We start from the raw sequence: 19,538 nt of genomic DNA on the forward strand, positions 1-19,538 counted from the left end.
CCATCCCAGCAGATTCCAGCACGTCTCAGCATATCCCAGCATCATCCCACAACATCCCAGCACACCCCAGCACGTCCCAGCACATTCCAGGACATCCCAGACAAGACCACCGCATCCCAGCATATCCCAGAACCATCCCACACCTTCGCAGCACCATCCCAGCACATCTCAGCACATTCGAGCCCCATCCCAGTACATCCCACCACATCCCAACACGTCCCAGCACCATCCCATCACATCCCAGCCACATCCCAGCTCATCCCAGCACAACCTAGACATCCCATGCTATTCCACACGATCCCAGCACCTTCCCAGCAACATTCCAGCACCTCCCAGCCGCATCACACATCCTCCACACCATCACAGCACAAACCAGCACCATCCCAGCTGCATCCCACAACATTGCAGCACCATCCCAGAACAACCCAGCATGTCCCAGCCCCATCCCAGCACAACCCAGCATGTCCCACACAATTCCATACCATCCCAGCATGTCCCAGCCACATACCAGCACCATCTCACACCTTCCCAGCACCATCCCAGAACATCCCAGCACATCCCAGCACCATCCCACACCTTCCCAGCACCTTCCCAGCACCATCCCACACCTTCCCAGCACCTTCCCAGCACCATCCCAGCATCATCCCAGCACCATCCCAGCATCATCCCAGCACCATTCCAGCACCATTCCAGCACTATTCCAGCACATCCCAGAACAGCTCACACCATCCAGCACATCCCAGCCACTGCCTAGCCCAAGCCCTGCACTCACCATCATCATCCCACCATCATCCCAGCACATCGCAACACATCCCAGCCCATCGCAGAACCATCCCACACTTTCCCAGAACATCCCATCACAATCCCATCACAACCTCACACCATCCCAGCACATCCCAGCATATCCCATCACATTCCAGCACTATCCCAGCCCCATCCCAGCACATCCCAGCACATCCCAGCAGCATCCCAGCATATCACAGTATGTCCCATGCATATCCCAGTATATTCCAGCCCCAACCCAGAACTTCCCAGTACATCCCAGCACATCCCAGCACATGCCAGCAACACCCCAGCAAAATCACTTCACAATCCCACACCATCCCAGCACCATCGCAGAACCATCCCAGCACATGCCAGCAACAGCCCTGCAACATCCCACACCATCCCTGCACAACCAGGACCATCCCAGCACGTTCCAGCCCCATCCCAGCACATCCCAGAACCATCCCAGCACCTGCATCCCATCCATGTATCTATCTAGAAACTGCTTCCCCATTCCTTCAGTGAACGGACAGAAAGACACCCACCCTGTGCTGCCTTCTCCTTCACCATTTTCTTCAGGACATGGCAGAGCCTCTGCAGATATTCTCCAATTCTCCGTGCCTCTTTCTGTCTCTCAGGACCTGAACACAAAGCACGAAAATACATTTCAGACAAACAAAGGATTGAACCGAATGGTCTTTTTGGTGAAGTCAATAAAGACAACAGCCACCCCTGGGACGCCTGTGGGGCTCCAGCACGGCAGGCAGACAAGGATTTTGGCCCGGCCTTCCCTGCAGGCACTTCTGCACCCAAAGCCTGAGGAGAACTTTCCATCACACGCTGCCATCTACGCAGCTGCATAGCAGAGTTATGCAAGTTGCAGAGCTGCCACGTGGGCAGCTGGCTGGCGCTCAGCATCCCAGCACCATCTAAGCACCATTCAAGCACATCCCACACCAATACAGAACATCCCAGCACACACCAGCACCATCCCACTACATCCCACCACATCCCAGCACATCCCAGCACAACCAAGACATCCCATACTATTCCACACATTCCCAGCACCTTCCCAACACCATTCCAGCACCTCCCAGCTGCATCACACATCCTCCACACCATCACAGAACAAACCGGCACCATCCCACAAACCAGCTGCATCCCACACCATCCCAGTACATTGCAGCACCATCCCAGCACAACCCAGCACGTCCCACACAATTCCATACCATACCAGCACGTCCCAGCCACATACCAGCACCATCCCAGGACATACCAGCGCAAGCCCACCACATCCCAGCATATCCTAGAACCATCCCACACCTTCCCAGCATATCCCAGAACATCCCAGCACATCCCAGCACATCCCAGCCCCATCCCAGCATCATCCCAGCATCATCCCAGCACCATTCCAGCACCATTCCAGCACATTCCAGAACAGCCCACACCATCCAGCACATCCCAGCCACTGCCCAGCCCAAGCCCTCCACTCCCCACCATCATCCCAGCATCATCCCAGCACATCGCAACACATCCCAGCCCATCGCAGAACCATCCCACACTTTCCCAGAACATCCCACCACAATCCCATCACAACCCCACACCATCCCAGCACATCCCAGTACATCTGAGCAACACCCCAGCAAAATCACATCACAATCCCACACCATCCCAGCACCATTGCAGAACCATCCCAGCACATGCCAGCATCAGCCCAGCATCATCCCAGCATCATCCCACACCATCCCATCAAGTTCCCACACCATCCCAGCACATGCCAGCAACAGCCCTGCAACATCCCACACCATCCTTGCAAAACCAGGACCATCCCAGCACGTTCCAGCTCCATCCCAGCACATCCCAGAACCATCCCAGCACCTGCATCCCATCCATGTATCTATCTAGAAACTCTGCTTCCCCAGTCCTTCAGTGAACAGACAGAAAGACACCCACCCTGTGCTGCCTTCTCCTTCACCATTTTCTTCAGGACATGGCAGAGCCTCTGCGGATATTCTCCAATTCTCCATGCCTCTTTCTGTCTCTCAGGACCTGAACACAAAGCACGAAAATACATTTCAGACAAACAAAGGATTGAACCGAATGGTCTTTTTGGTGAAGTCAATAAAGACAACAGCCACCCCTGGGACGCCTGTGGGGCTCCAGCACGGCAGGCAGCCAAGGATTTTGGCCCGGCCTTCCCTGCAGGCACTTCTGCACCCAAAGCCTGAGGAGAACTTTCCATCACACGCTGCCATCTACGCAGCTGCGTAGCAGAGTTATGCAAGTTGCAGAGCTGCCACGTGGGCAGCTGGCTGGCGCTCAGCATCCCAGCACCATCTCAGCACCACTCAAGCACATCCCACACCAATACAGAACATCCCAGCACACACCAGCACCATCCCACTACATCCCACCACATCCCAGCACATCCCAGCACAACCAAGACATCCCATACTATTCCGCACATTCCCAGCACCTTCCCAACACCATTCCAGCAATTCCCAGCTGCATCACACATCCTCCACACCATCACAGAACAAACCAGCACCATCCCACAAACCAGCTGCATCCCACACCATCCCAGTACATTGCAGCACCATCCCACAACAACCCAGCACGTCCCACACAATTCCATACCATACCAGCACGTCCCAGCACGTCCCAGCCACATACCAGCACCATCCCAGGACATACCAGCGCAAGCCCACCACATCCCAGCATATCCTAGAACCATCCCACACCTTCCCAGCATATCCCAGAACATCCCAGCACATCCCAGCACATCCCAGCCCCATCCCAGCATCATCCCAGCATCATCCCAGCACCATTCCAGCACCATTCCAGCACATCCCAGAACAGCCCACACCATCCTACAACAATCCCACACCTTCCCAGCACCATCCCAGCAGATTCCAGCACGTCTCAGCATATCCCAGCATCATCCCACAACATCCCAGCACACCCCAGCACGTCCCAGCACATTCCAGGACATCCCAGACAAGACCACCGCATCCCAGCATATCCCAGAACCATCCCACACCTTCGCAGCACCATCCCAGCACATCCCAGCACATTCGAGCCCCATCCCAGTACATCCCACCACATCCCAACACGTCCCAGCACCATCCCATCACATCCCAGCCACATCCCAGCTCATCCCAGCACAACCTAGACATCCCATGCTATTCCACACGATCCCAGCACCTTCCCAGCAACATTCCAGCACCTCCCAGCCGCATCACACATCCTCCACACCATCACAGCACAAACCAGCACCATCCCAGCTGCATCCCACAACATTGCAGCACCATCCCAGAACAACCCAGCACGTCCCAGCCCCATCCCAGCACAACCCAGCACGTCCCACACAATTCCATACCATCCCAGCATGTCCCAGCCACATACCAGCACCATCCCACACCTTCCCAGCACCATCCCAGAACATCCCAGCACATCCCAGCACCATCCCACACCTTCCCAGCACCTTCCCAGCACCATCCCAGCATCATCCCAGCACCATTCCAGCACCATTCCAGCACTATTCCAGCACATCCCAGAACAGCTCACACCATCCAGCACATCCCAGCCACTGCCTAGCCCAAGCCCTGCACTCACCATCATCATCCCACCATCATCCCAGCACATCGCAACACATCCCAGCCCATCGCAGAACCATCCCACACTTTCCCAGAACATCCCATCACAATCCCATCACAACCTCACACCATCCCAGCACATCCCAGCATATCCCATCACATTCCAGCACCATCCCAGCCCCAGCCCAGCACATCCCAGCACATCCCAGCAGCATCCCAGCATATCACAGTATGTCCCATGCATATCCCAGTATATTCCAGCCCCAACCCAGAACTTCCCAGTACATCCCAGCACATCCCAGCACATGCCAGCAACACCCCAGCAAAATCACTTCACAATCCCACACCATCCCAGCACCATCGCAGAACCATCCCAGCACATGCCAGCAACAGCCCTGCAACATCCCACACCATCCCTGCACAACCAGGACCATCCCAGCACGTTCCAGCACCATCCCAGCACATCCCAGAACCATCCCAGCACCTGCATCCCATCCATGTATCTATCTAGAAACTGCTTCCCCATTCCTTCAGTGAACGGACAGAAAGACACCCACCCTGTGCTGCCTTCTCCTTCACCATTTTCTTCAGGACATGGCAGAGCCTCTGCAGATATTCTCCAATTCTCCGTGCCTCTTTCTGTCTCTCAGGACCTGAACACAAAGCACGAAAATACATTTCAGACAAACAAAGGATTGAACCGAATGGTCTTTTTGGTGAAGTCAATAAAGACAACAGCCACCCCTGGGACGCCTGTGGGGCTCCAGCACGGCAGGCAGACAAGGATTTTGGCCCGGCCTTCCCTGCAGGCACTTCTGCACCCAAAGCCTGAGGAGAACTTTCCATCACACGCTGCCATCTACGCAGCTGCGTAGCAGAGTTATGCAAGTTGCAGAGCTGCCACGTGGGCAGCTGGCTGGCGCTCAGCATCCCAGCACCATCTCAGCACCATTCAAGCACATCCCACACCAATACAGAACATCCCAGCACACACCAGCACCATCCCACTACATCCCACCACATCCCACCACATCCCAGCACAACCAAGACATCCCATACTATTCCACACATTCCCAGCACCTTCCCAACACCATTCCAGCACCTCCCAGCTGCATCACACATCCTCCACACCATCACAGAACAAACCGGCACCATCCCACAAACCAGCTGCATCCCACACCATCCCAGTACATTGCAGCACCATCCCAGCACAACCCAGCACGTCCCACACAATTCCATACCATACCAGCACGTCCCAGCCACATACCAGCACCATCCCAGGACATACCAGCGCAAGCCCACCACATCCCAGCATATCCTAGAACCATCCCACACCTTCCCAGCATATCCCAGAACATCCCAGCACATCCCAGCACATCCCAGCCCTATCCCAGCATCATCCCAGCATCATCCCAGCACCATTCCAGCACCATTCCAGCACATTCCAGAACAGCCCACACCATCCAGCACATCCCAGCCACTGCCCAGCCCAAGCCCTCCACTCCCCACCATCATCCCAGCATCATCCCAGCACATCGCAACACATCCCAGCCCATCGCAGAACCATCCCACACTTTCCCAGAACATCCCACCACAATCCCATCACAACCCCACACCATCCCAGCACATCTCAGTACATCTGAGCAACACCCCAGCAAAATCACATCACAATCCCACACCATCCCAGCACCATTGCAGAACCATCCCAGCACATGCCAGCATCAGCCCAGCATCATCCCAGCATCATCCCACACCATCCCATCAAGTTCCCACACCATCCCAGCACATGCCAGCAACAGCCCTGCAACATCCCACACCATCCTTGCAAAACCAGGACCATCCCAGCACGTTCCAGCTCCATCCCAGCACATCCCAGAACCATCCCAGCACCTGCATCCCATCCATGTATCTATCTAGAAACTCTGCTTCCCCAGTCCTTCAGTGAACGGACAGAAAGACACCCACCCTGTGCTGCCTTCTCCTTCACCATTTTCTACAGGACACGGCACAGCCTCTGCGGATATTCTCCAATTCTCCATGCCTCTTTCTGTCTCTCAGGACCTGAACACAAAGCACGAAAATACATTTCAGACAAACAAAGGATTGAACCGAATGGTCTTTTTGGTGAAGTCAATAAAGACAACAGCCACCCCTGGGACGCCTGTGGGGCTCCAGCACGGCAGGCAGCCAAGGATTTTGGCCCGGCCTTCCCTGCAGGCACTTCTGCACCCAAAGCCTGAGGAGAACTTTCCATCACACGCTGCCATCTACGCAGCTGCGTAGCAGAGTTATGCAAGTTGCAGAGCTGCCACGTGGGCAGCTGGCTGGCGCTCAGCATCCCAGCACCATCTCAGCACCACTCAAGCACATCCCACACCAATACAGAACATCCTAGCACACACCAGCACCATCCCACTACATCCCACCACATCCCAGCACATCCCAGCACAACCAAGACATCCCATACTATTCCACACATTCCCAGCACCTTCCCAACACCATTCCAGCAATTCCCAGCTGCATCACACATCCTCCACACCATCACAGAACAAACCAGCACCATCCCACAAACCAGCTGCATCCCACACCATCCCAGTACATTGCAGCACCATCCCACAACAACCCAGCACGTCCCACACAATTCCATACCATACCAGCACGTCCCAGCACGTCCCAGCCACATACCAGCACCATCCCAGGACATACCAGCGCAAGCCCACCACATCCCAGCATATCCTAGAACCATCCCACACCTTCCCAGCATATCCCAGAACATCCCAGCACATCCCAGCACATCCCAGCCCCATCCCAGCATCATCCCAGCATCATCCCAGCACCATTCCAGCACCATTCCAGCACATCCCAGAACAGCCCACACCATCCTACAACAATCCCACACCTTCCCAGCACCATCCCAGCAGATTCCAGCACGTCTCAGCATATCCCAGCATCATCCCACAACATCCCAGCACACCCCAGCACGTCCCAGCACATTCCAGGACATCCCAGACAAGACCACCGCATCCCAGCATATCCCAGAACCATCCCACACCTTCGCAGCACCATCCCAGCACATCCCAGCACATTCGAGCCCCATCCCAGTACATCCCACCACATCCCAACACGTCCCAGCACCATCCCATCACATCCCAGCCACATCCCAGCTCATCCCAGCACAACCTAGACATCCCATGCTATTCCACACGATCCCAGCACCTTCCCAGCAACATTCCAGCACCTCCCAGCCGCATCACACATCCTCCACACCATCACAGCACAAACCAGCACCATCCCAGCTGCATCCCACAACATTGCAGCACCATCCCAGAACAACCCAGCACGTCCCAGCCCCATCCCAGCACAACCCAGCACGTCCCACACAATTCCATACCATCCCAGCATGTCCCAGCCACATACCAGCACCATCCCACACCTTCCCAGCACCATCCCAGAACATCCCAGCACATCCCAGCACCATCCCACACCTTCCCAGCACCTTCCCAGCACCATCCCAGCATCATCCCAGCACCATTCCAGCACCATTCCAGCACTATTCCAGCACATCCCAGAACAGCTCACACCATCCAGCACATCCCAGCCACTGCCTAGCCCAAGCCCTGCACTCACCATCATCATCCCACCATCATCCCAGCACATCGCAACACATCCCAGCCCATCGCAGAACCATCCCACACTTTCCCAGAACATCCCATCACAATCCCATCACAACCTCACACCATCCCAGCACATCCCAGCACCATCCCAGCACATCCCAGCACCATCCCAGCCCCAGCCCAGCACATCCCAGCACATCCCAGCAGCATCCCAGCATATCACAGTATGTCCCATGCATATCCCAGTATATTCCAGCCCCAACCCAGAACTTCCCAGTACATCCCAGCACATCCCAGTACATCTGAGCAACACCCTAGCAAAATCACATCACAATCCCACACCATCCCAGCAACATCCCAACACATTACCACACCATCCCAGCACACACCAGCAACAGCCCAGCACCATCCCAGCATCATCCCACACCATCCTTGCAAAACCAGGACCATCCCAGCACGTTCCAGCACCATCCCAGCACATCCCAGAACCATCCCAGCACCTGCATCCCATCCATGTATCTATCTAGAAACTCTGCTTCCCCAGTCCTTCAGTGAACGGACAGAAAGACACCCACCCTGTGCTGCCTTCTCCTTCACCATTTTCTTCAGGACATGGCAGAGCCTCTGCGGATATTCTCCAATTCTCCATGCCTCTTTCTGTCTCTCAGGACCTGAACACAAAGCACGAAAATACATTTCAGACAAACAAAGGATTGAACCGAATGGTCTTTTTGGTGAAGTCAATAAAGACAACAGCCACCCCTGGGACGCCTGTGGGGCTCCAGCACGGCAGGCAGCCAAGGATTTTGGCCCGGCCTTCCCTGCAGGCACTTCTGCACCCAAAGCCTGAGGAGAACTTTCCATCACACGCTGCCATCTACGCAGCTGCGTAGCAGAGTTATGCAAGTTGCAGAGCTGCCACGTGGGCAGCTGGCTGGCGCTCAGCATCCCAGCACCATCTCAGCACCACTCAAGCACATCCCACACCAATACAGAACATCCCAGCACACACCAGCACCATCCCACTACATCCCACCACATCCCAGCACATCCCAGCACAACCAAGACATCCCATACTATTCCACACATTCCCAGCACCTTCCCAACACCATTCCAGCAATTCCCAGCTGCATCACACATCCTCCACACCATCACAGAACAAACCAGCACCATCCCACAAACCAGCTGCATCCCACACCATCCCAGTACATTGCAGCACCATCCCACAACAACCCAGCACGTCCCACACAATTCCATACCATACCAGCACGTCCCAGCACGTCCCAGCCACATACCAGCACCATCCCAGGACATACCAGCGCAAGCCCACCACATCCCAGCATATCCTAGAACCATCCCACACCTTCCCAGCATATCCCAGAACATCCCAGCACATCCCAGCACATCCCAGCCCCATCCCAGCATCATCCCAGCATCATCCCAGCACCATTCCAGCACCATTCCAGCACATCCCAGAACAGCCCACACCATCCTACAACAATCCCACACCTTCCCAGCACCATCCCAGCAGATTCCAGCACGTCTCAGCATATCCCAGCATCATCCCACAACATCCCAGCACACCCCAGCACGTCCCAGCACATTCCAGGACATCCCAGACAAGACCACCGCATCCCAGCATATCCCAGAACCATCCCACACCTTCGCAGCACCATCCCAGCACATCCCAGCACATTCGAGCCCCATCCCAGTACATCCCACCACATCCCAACACGTCCCAGCACCATCCCATCACATCCCAGCCACATCCCAGCTCATCCCAGCACAACCTAGACATCCCATGCTATTCCACACGATCCCAGCACCTTCCCAGCAACATTCCAGCACCTCCCAGCCGCATCACACATCCTCCACACCATCACAGCACAAACCAGCACCATCCCAGCTGCATCCCACAACATTGCAGCACCATCCCAGAACAACCCAGCACGTCCCAGCCCCATCCCAGCACAACCCAGCATGTCCCACACAATTCCATACCATCCCAGCATGTCCCAGCCACATACCAGCACCATCCCACACCTTCCCAGCACCATCCCAGAACATCCCAGCACATCCCAGCACCATCCCACACCTTCCCAGCACCTTCCCAGCACCATCCCACACCTTCCCAGCACCTTCCCAGCACCATCCCAGCATCATCCCAGCACCATTCCAGCACCATTCCAGCACTATTCCAGCACATCCCAGAACAGCCCACACCATCCAGCACATCCCAGCCACTGCCTAGCCCAAGCCCTCCACTCCCCACCATCATCCCACCATCATCCCAGCACATCGCAACACATCCCAGCCCATCGCAGAACCATCCCACACTTTCCCAGAACATCCCATCACAATCCCATCACAACCCCACACCATCCCAGCACATCCCAGCATATCCCATCACATTCCAGCACCATCCCAGCCCCAGCCCAGCACATCCCAGCACATCCCAGCAGCATCCCAGCATATCACAGTATGTCCCATGCATATCCCAGTATATTCCAGCCCCAACCCAGAACTTCCCAGTACATCCCAGCACATCCCAGCACATCTGAGCAACACCCCAGCAAAATCACTTCACAATCCCACACCATCCCAGCACCATCGCAGAACCATCCCAGCACATGCCAGCAACAGCCCAGCAACATCCCACACCATCCCTGCACAACCAGGACCATCCCAGCACGTTCCAGCCCCATCCCAGCACATCCCAGAACCATCCCAGCACCTGCATCCCATCCATGTATCTATCTAGAAACTCTGCTTCCCCAGTCCTTCAGTGAACAGACAGAAAGACACCCACCCTGTGCTGCCTTCTCCTTCACCATTTTCTTCAGGACATGGCAGAGCCTCTGCGGATATTCTCCAATTCTCCATGCCTCTTTCTGTCTCTCAGGACCTGAACACAAAGCACGAAAATACATTTCAGACAAACAAAGGATTGAACCGAATGGTCTTTTTGGTGAAGTCAATAAAGACAACAGCCACCCCTGGGACGCCTGTGGGGCTCCAGCACGGCAGGCAGCCAAGGATTTTGGCCCGGCCTTCCCTGCAGGCACTTCTGCACCCAAAGCCTGAGGAGAACTTTCCATCACACGCTGCCATCTACGCAGCTGCGTAGCAGAGTTATGCAAGTGGCAGAGCTGCCAGGTGGGCAGCTGGCTGGCGCTCAGCATCCCAGCACCATCTAAGCACCATTCAAGCACATCCCACACAGTCCTAGCACATCCCAGCACCATCCCACAACACCCCAGCAAGTCCACGGATGATCCCAGCACATCCCAGCACATCTCATCCCAGCTGCTGCATCCCACAACATACCAACACTTCACAGCACCATCCCACATCATCCCAGCACATCCCAGGACATTCGAGCCCCATCCCAGTACATCCCACCACATCCCAGCACATCCCAGCACCATGCCAGCATGGCCCAGCACATCCCAACCACACCCCAGCTCATCACAGCACATCTGAGCACCATCCCAGCACAACCAAGACATCCCATACTATTCCACACAATTCCAGCACTATCCCAGCACCATTCCAGCACATCCCAGCCCCATCACACATCCTCCACACCATCTCAGCACAAAACAGCACCATCCCAACTGCATCCCACACCATCCAAGTACAGTGCAGCCCCATCCCAGCACAACCCAGCACGTCCCACACAATTCCGGCACATTCCAGCACCATCCCAGAACATCCCAGCCCTGTACTAGCATAATCCCAGGACAACCCAGCACCAGCCCACGGCATCCCATCATATCCTACAACAATCCCACACCTTCCCAGCACCATCCCAGCAGATTCCAGCACGTCTCAGCATATCCCAGCATCATCCCACAACATCCCAGCACACCCCAGCACGTCCCAGCACATTCCAGGACATCCCAGACAAGACCACCGCATCCCAGCATATCCCAGAACCATCCCACACCTTCGCAGCACCATCCCAGCACATCCCAGCACATTCGAGCCCCATCCCAGTACATCCCACCACATCCCAACACGTCCCAGCACCATCCCATCACATCCCAGCCACATCCCAGCTCATCCCAGCACAACCTAGACATCCCATGCTATTCCACACGATCCCAGCACCTTCCCAGCAACATTCAAGCACCTCCCAGCCGCATCACACATCCTCCACACCATCACAGCACAAACCAGCACCATCCCAGCTGCATCCCACAACATTGCAGCACCATCCCACAACAACCCAGCACGTCCCAGCCCCATCCCAGCACAACCCAGCACGTCCCACACAATTCCATACCATCCCAGCATGTCCCAGCCACATACCAGCACCATCCCACACCTTCCCAGCACCATCCCAGAACATCCCAGCACATCCCAGCACCATCCCACACCTTCCCAGCACCTTCCCAGCACCATCCCACACCTTCCCAGCACCTTCCCAGCACCATCCCAGCATCATCCCAGCACCATTCCAGCACCATTCCAGCACTATTCCAGCACATCCCAGAACAGCTCACACCATCCAGCACATCCCAGCCACTGCCCAGCCCAAGCCCTGCACTCCCCAGCATCATCCCAGCACATCCCAGCATCATCCCAGCACATTGCAACACATCCCAGAACATCCCAGCCCATCGCAGAACCATCCCACACTTTCCCAGAACATCCCATCTGACGGAGACCAGCTCAAGATGCCTGGGACAGACGGGCTTAAGGCTCTGGTGGCGCAAGAAGCAAAGTTTATTGTTGTTACAGCGTTTTTATATCTTTTAGCTACAGGAGTATACAATACTTCAATCAGATAACATTCATGCAGCTGACAGCAATACATCATTACTTAATTAGCTCTTTGTGGATTATGGTCAGTACAGTGATCAAAAGGGGTTCTCTCCACAGAACATGTTCTGCTCTTGGTCACGGAACGAAGAAGCTGTAGCTTATGCTTGCCAGTTTCACATGGCAGTCCTTCCCTTTCAGGAGGGGCCGCGTGTTCCCTGTTTGACCCTTTCAGGCCAGCCAGGTCTGTTTTGCTTCACAGTCTTCCTCAAGGTTGTGGATGCTTCCTCCCTGGAAGCATTCAAGGACAGTGGATGGGGCTTTGAGCAATCTGGTCTAGCAGAAGCTGCTGTAAGCAGGGGAGTTGGCACTAGGTGATCTTAAAGGTCCTTTCCAGCCCAAACCCTTCCATGTACGAAGGAATCCTCCCTCTAGGCCCCATAGGTGTGATGATACTTTACAGGGCATCAGGATGACCGAGGCCTGTTCCCATCTCTGTGAGGTTTGAAGAGGCCCCCCCAGTTGATGGATACTGAGGCTGGATGGAAAACCAGGCTGCAGTAATTATTTGAAAAGATAAAGGCAGTGTAGCTTAGTAATAAGACTTGAGTACAGTTCTTAGTACTGCATCCCAAATGGCCTGCATGGAAAAAAATCTGACAGCGTTTACAGAAGGCATGTATTCTCCCTTCCACAGCCTTAATTTTTCCACGTTGTGTCACATCTCTTCTTGGCACTGTTACGCATGCTGCCTCTGAAGTTGTTGCAAATCATAAATGGGAAATCCATCAGTGCCAGCAGGTGGCTTTTTCTTTACAATCATCCAATGTTCAGAGAATGCAGACAAGTTGTTTGGTGAATAACTTTTCTTTGTAATGTCAAAGCTGTGCAGCTGATAGCAGTTCTTGGACTGAAGCATTTTTACAGAGTGCAGCTCAGCTGCCTTTTGTGTGTGCAGTAGAAAATGTGGCTACATGTGTGCCCGACTTCAAACCACCACCTTTTGCACGTTGACTTTTGTGACTTACAAATTCTGAAATAGGTTTCCAACGAGGAGAGAAACACCAAGGAAAGATTTTTCTTTTCTTCTGACACGTCTGGCGTCAGAGGAAGCGTGAATGGTTCTGCATCCACGTCCACAGAGAACGGTGGGGCCAGTGCAGTTCACTGGCAGCTGCAAAACGTCTTCAGAACAGAGCCCTGAGGGGGCAGCAGCACAACAACAGCTCCTGCAGCTGCTGCGCTCAGCACATCCACACCAAGACAAGAGCAGCCAGCAAGTCCTCCAACTCGGGCATAACTACGGTCAGCCAAGGTCCTCTTCCACCCGGCTACGAGCTGAATGAATTTTTCTGCTGCCTTTTCTGTTCTCTTATTTTAAGCACACCAAAATACACGTCACATCTGCCTTTTGCTGCACAACAGAAATTGCCAACAGCTGTTAAAGTGAGGGTTTTCTAAACTGTTTGACCTAGTAGACCTTCAAGTGTGTGTGTGTGTGTGCGTGTGTGTGTGTGGTTCAATCAAGAAAGGAATTAAATTTTAAGCAGTTATGATGCTTGCTGTGAACTGCTAAGTCAGTGAGACGACTTGCTGTCCTCAAATTAGAAAGAAGTCCAACAGTAAGGAAGTGGTATAAATAAGCAGAAGGAAAGTCACTGTTGCAGGACATAATCTGCTGTGTGGCTTTAGATGTTCATACACTGCACCTCCTGAGAGCAATGTGGGCACAGATATTTCATACCCATGTGGAACTGGTCCAATGATTGGTCTGTTGCCTCAAAGATATGAAATAATACCTTGTAATAAATTAAATCTTATTATAAATAATATCTTAACTTTAAGAAATAGAAATGTTTGTGTACTCTGAGTGAGGGAAAGCAAGAGCTGCCTAATGTGAGTGGCACAATAGGGGAGTTAAATGTGGCTGCAGTTAAAGCAGCAGGTGGTGGAGGCTTGGATTCCCGTGCCTACAGGATAACCGTGACAGCAATTCTGAAAACATCAGTTGTTGCTTCACCCCTTTTATTTCATTAGAAATAGGAAATGACTGCGCGATTCCCTCCGTGTTGCATTTGATGCAAACACAGGAGTAAGGCAGCGTCCCAAACGCTGCATGTTCAGGAAATGCAACGTCAGTGCCCTGGTGCTGCACCGCCTGTATGTGATGTGCAGAGGGCGAAGGAGGCTGCGGGCCCTTTCCTCGGCTCCGGCTCCTCTGTGCCCTGTTGCTGGCCGCAGAGAAGGGCTGCCCGCTGGGCACAGGGAGCGCCTTCTCGCCGCCGTCCCGTGCCCTGCAGCCCCCTCCTCATCCCGTGCGGAACGCCGCTCCCAGCAGCACAGGTGCCATTGTGGAACCTTGCCCATGTCACAGCCGTCACCTTGGTCACTGCCGCCCCACCCGGCGCACTCGTCTCTGAGAGTGCTGGGCAGGTGGCAGCCATGTCCAGCACGAAGAGAGCGAGAGTGGAAGAGAGAGTGGTTATAAATGGGAAGAGGGAGCTGGGGGCCCCAGAACCGAAGAGGAGGAGGGGGCCCACCATGACCATCAAGCAGAGGAGGGAGAGGAGGAAGGGAGCCCGGTTCCATCGCGCCCGGGCCAGCGCTGTGAGCGACCATGGGGAGCCCATGGAGGTGGATCCGCCTCCAGAGGAGCCCATGGAGGTGGATCCGCCTCCAGAGGAACCCATGGAGGTGGATCCGCCTGCGGCACAGCTGGCCTGGCACCACACCACCGTGCCAGGCCCCGTGTTGGCGCGCTCACAGCTCCGCCATCGCTGGTCCGGGCGCTCGGCCCCTTACCCTCTGCGCGGCCCCCGCCCCCGGCATTAGCTGGGTGGCATTGCTGACCATCTGCTCCTCCTCCACCTTGTTGCTCCTCTGCGCTTCTGCGGGCCCCCAGTTCCATCTTCCCCCTTAGGAGTTAGGTCCCACTTCTGGGCTTTGTTGTTGATTTTAGTGTTAGCTTAGTTTTAGTGTTCAGTTTAGTTTTAGCGTTAGGTGTAGGTTACTGTTAGGAGTGTAGAGTTAGGCATAGGTTACTGTTAGGAGGTTAGAGTTAGGCATAGGTTGATGCTGCCAACTGACAGTAAATGCTGCTCACTCGGTAAGCCCTCCCCGAGTTGTCATGCAGAGAAATGAGTGCGACTGCCCTGAGAAGGGAGGTTTGAGGACGTCTGCGATGAATTGAATTTCCGTCTTGTGACTTTTCTGTTGCAGAACATCGAGGCATGTGAGTGGCTGAGAAATGGAGTTGGGACTCAGGGGAGCAATCGAGCAATGGGTGCCTGTGTCACAACCTTCCTGAGCGGCCCTTGCAAGGTAGGTGTGCCTTACTGTGAGCGTGCGCTGAGGCACTGCTGTTCAAACACAGCTGGTGGCACTGTCTGCAGCAGGTCTGCTTTCTGTTAAGCTTTGCCCTTCTTTTGTGTCCTCCTGTCCTTTTCAGCTCCTGCTCCCCTCGCCTTCCTCGGCATGTGGTAAAAGACAATGCAGCTGCAAGTTTCGTGTCCTTCGTTGTCATTGGGTCAGTAGAACAAGGAGATGTTCAGAACAGCTCTAAGTCAGCCTGTAACAGCAGTGTGCATGAGAGAATAACGACTCTTTCTCCCCTCTTGTAGAAAGCAGCCTCCTTGAGAGTAGGAGAGCAGCAGGCTGCCTGCTGTGTGAGCATTTCTCCCAGCTGAGATCCCTGAGCCCACGCTGGCGGAGAACGTGCTGCACCACGGTCTTTTCTGTGGAGCCACTTTGCAGCTGCTCTGTGTGCTAGCTGTAATCGTGCCCGTTTCCAGGTGCCATAAGCCAGTAAGTCGTGCTCTCTGAGGCTGATAGAAAGGCACGGGCAATGGGCAGGGAGGGAACAATCTGCAGCTGTGGCCTACGGTGCTGTGCCCGGCACTGCTGAGCGTGCCGTCGTTTGTCCTGCCCTTCCTTCCGTGTGCGCGTGTTCCTGATGCACGCCAGGAGCCTTGGGGTGCTGCTCACCTGCTGCTGCTGCTGCTGTGCTGTGTGTGCTGCCAGGCAGTGTCCAAGCCCTGTGCAGGCGCTGCCTTGCAGGAGATGGCTTTGGGTTCAAGTTCGTATAGGACTTTTGGGCAGGAGATAGAGGTGGAGTTTCTGGCGTGCCCTGATGGCAGGAAGGCGGTTTCCAGTGCTGGCAGCCACAGCTGCCCGGGCGGTGACTTGAGCTCCCCAAGCGAGCTGTCAGCCACTTGTTACCTGTGAAGGTTCCCTGACCGTTTCTGCCTTGATTCTTGTAGGACTGGCACAGTCTTGGGACTCGGTCTGGCGAGACAGTGAAGAAAGCCAAGGCAAGTGCTGCTCTGCTGAGGAAGGAAGCCCAGAAGGAGAGCAAAAAGAACCGAGAAGGGCTTGAGCGAGAAGGCCCACAGGGCACTGGAATCAGGTGGAATGCTTCCTCGGAGGTGGCACCAAAGGCAGCGGACTGAGTCAGCGTCCGGTTTTGTGGCATGGCCGTGCTTTCGCTTGTCACAGACAGTGCAGTGGAACTGAGGCACCTGGAAGGGAAGGGCTTGTGCTGCATTCCAAGCAAAGAGGGCTTGCCAGAAGCAGGTCTTCATCTATGGCAAGAGATGGAGAGGCTGTGTTCCTTCAGGCTGCGTCTCTTCAGGGCCAGGGCCGGTCTAGTATGAGATTGAAGTACGACTAGCCGGGCCTGGAGGGTGAGGAGCTGACGTAGCCACAGGGTCAGGCTTCTCCTCGTGTCTGCCTGGAGGCTGAATGACTCATTGCTAAGCAGAAACCCTGGACGCTGGGGTTTCATTTTGGGCTGTGTTGATAAATACAACCCAGAGCCTTTTGTATTGAATAAAAACGAAACCAACTTTTTAAACACGGTGCTGCCTCTTTCCGTAGCTGGTCAAAAAGTCTTGTGCTTGGGCTGGCAATCGCAGGGCCATGAACTGGTCGGCTCTTTATCAACTGGGTGCTGTGTCACTGTGTCACCAAGGTGCTACGTCACGTGGGTGTTGTGTCACTGTGTCATCTGGGTGCTGCATCACCTGGGTGCTGCATCACTGTGCCACCTGAGTTCTGCATCACCTGGGTGCTGTGCCACTGTGTCACCTGAGTGTGGCGTCATGTTGATGCTTTGTCACTGTGCCACCTGAGTGCTGCGTCTCCTGGGTGCTGTGTCACTGTGCCATCAGAGCTCTGTGTCACCTTGCTTTTGTGTCACTGTACCACCTAGGTGTTGTGTCACTGCGTCACCTGGGTGTTGTGCCACTTTGCCACCTGGGTGTTGTGTCACTGTGTCACCTGGGTGCTGCGTCAACAGTGTGCTGTGTAACTGTGCCACCTGGGTGTTGGGTCACTGCATCACCTGGGTGTTGTTTCACTGTGTCACCTGAGTGCTCTGTCACCAGGGTGCTGTGTCAGGGTGCCACCTGGGTTCTGTGTCACTATGCCAGCTGTGCCACCTGGGTGCTGTGCCACTGTGTCACCTGGGTGCTGCTTCACCTGGTGCTGTGTCACTGTGCCACCTGGGTGCTGTGCCAATTTGTCACCTGGGTGCTGCTTCACCTGGGTACTGTGTCACTCTGCCCCTGGGTGCTGTGCCACCTTTGGTGTTGTGCCACTGTGTCACCTGGGTGCTGCATCACCTGGGTGTTGTGCCACTGTGCCACCTGAGTGCTGCGTCACTTAGGTACTGTGTCATTCTGCCACCTGGGTGCTGCGCCACCTGGGTGCTGCGTCATCTGAGTGTGTGTCACTGTGCCACGTGGGTGCTGTGGACTTGGGTGCTGTGTCACTGTGTCACCTTGGTGCTGTGCCCCTGTGTCACCTGGGTGCTGTGTCACCTTGGTGCTGTGTCACTGTGTCACCTGGGTGCTTTGTCACCTGGGTGCTGTGTCAGTGTGCAGCTGAGTGCTGTGCCACCTGGGTTTTGTGTCACTGTGTCACCTAGGTGCTGTTCCAGTTTGTCACCTGGGTGCTGCTTCACCTGGGTGTTGTGTCACTGTGCCACCTGAGTGCTGTGTCACTTAGGTACTGTGTCATTCTGCCACCTGGGTGCTGCGCCACCTGGGTGCTGCGTCATCTGAGTGTGTGTCACTGTGCCACCTTGGTGCTGTGCCACTGTGTCACCTGGGTGCTGCGTCACCTGTGCACTGTGTCACTGTGCCACCTGGGTGCTGTGTCACCTTGGTGCTGTGTCACTGTGTCACCTGGGTGCTTTGTCACCTGGGTGCTGTGTCAGTGTGCAGCTGAGTGCTGTGCCACCTGGGTTTTGTGTCACTGTGTCACCTAGGTGCTGTTCCAGTTTGTCACCTGGGTGCTGCTTCACCTGGTACTGTGCCACTGTGCCTCCTGGGTGCTGTACAACCTGGATATTGTGTCACTGTGCCACCTGGGTGCTGCATCAACTGGATGCTGTGGACTTGGGTGCTGTGTCACTGTGCCACCTGGGTGATGTGCCACTGTGCCACCTGTGTGCTGTGCCACTGTGTCACCTGAGTGCTGTGCCACCTGGGTGCTGTGTCACTGTGTCACCTCGGTGCAGTGCCACTGTGCCACATGGATGCTATGTCACCTGGGTGCTGTGCGACTGTGTCACCTGGGTGCTCTGCCACTGTGCCACCTGGGTGCTGTGTCACTGTGTCACCTGGGTGCTCTGCCACTGTGCCACCTGGGTGCTGTGTCACTGTGTCACCTGTGTGTTGTTTCACTGTGTCACCTGAGTGCTTTGTCACCTGGGTGCTGTGTCACTGTGCCACCTGGGTGCTGGTGCCACCTGGGTGCTGTGACAGTGTGCCACCTAGGTGCTGTGTCAACAGTG

At 55.0% G+C, this 19,538-nt stretch overlaps 1 protein-coding gene across 1 annotated transcript; it reads left to right on the forward strand.

Annotated features, from left to right (window-relative positions):
• The first annotated feature begins 16,231 nt into the window (after window positions 1-16,231).
• On the forward strand, window positions 16,232-17,595 carry LOC128079447 (protein MANBAL-like). Its single transcript, XM_052680674.1, has 3 exons — window positions 16,232-16,268; window positions 16,413-16,546; window positions 17,002-17,595. The coding sequence occupies exons 1-3, from the start codon at window positions 16,232-16,234 to the stop codon at window positions 17,188-17,190; spliced, it is 360 nt and encodes a 119-aa protein (XP_052536634.1). The 3' UTR covers window positions 17,191-17,595.
• The last annotated feature ends 1,943 nt before the right edge of the window (window positions 17,596-19,538 follow it).

This window comes from Tympanuchus pallidicinctus, unplaced genomic scaffold (genome assembly GCF_026119805.1).
Source record: "Tympanuchus pallidicinctus isolate F22 unplaced genomic scaffold, pur_lepc_1.0 scaffold184, whole genome shotgun sequence".
NCBI lineage: Eukaryota > Metazoa > Chordata > Aves > Galliformes > Phasianidae > Tympanuchus > Tympanuchus pallidicinctus.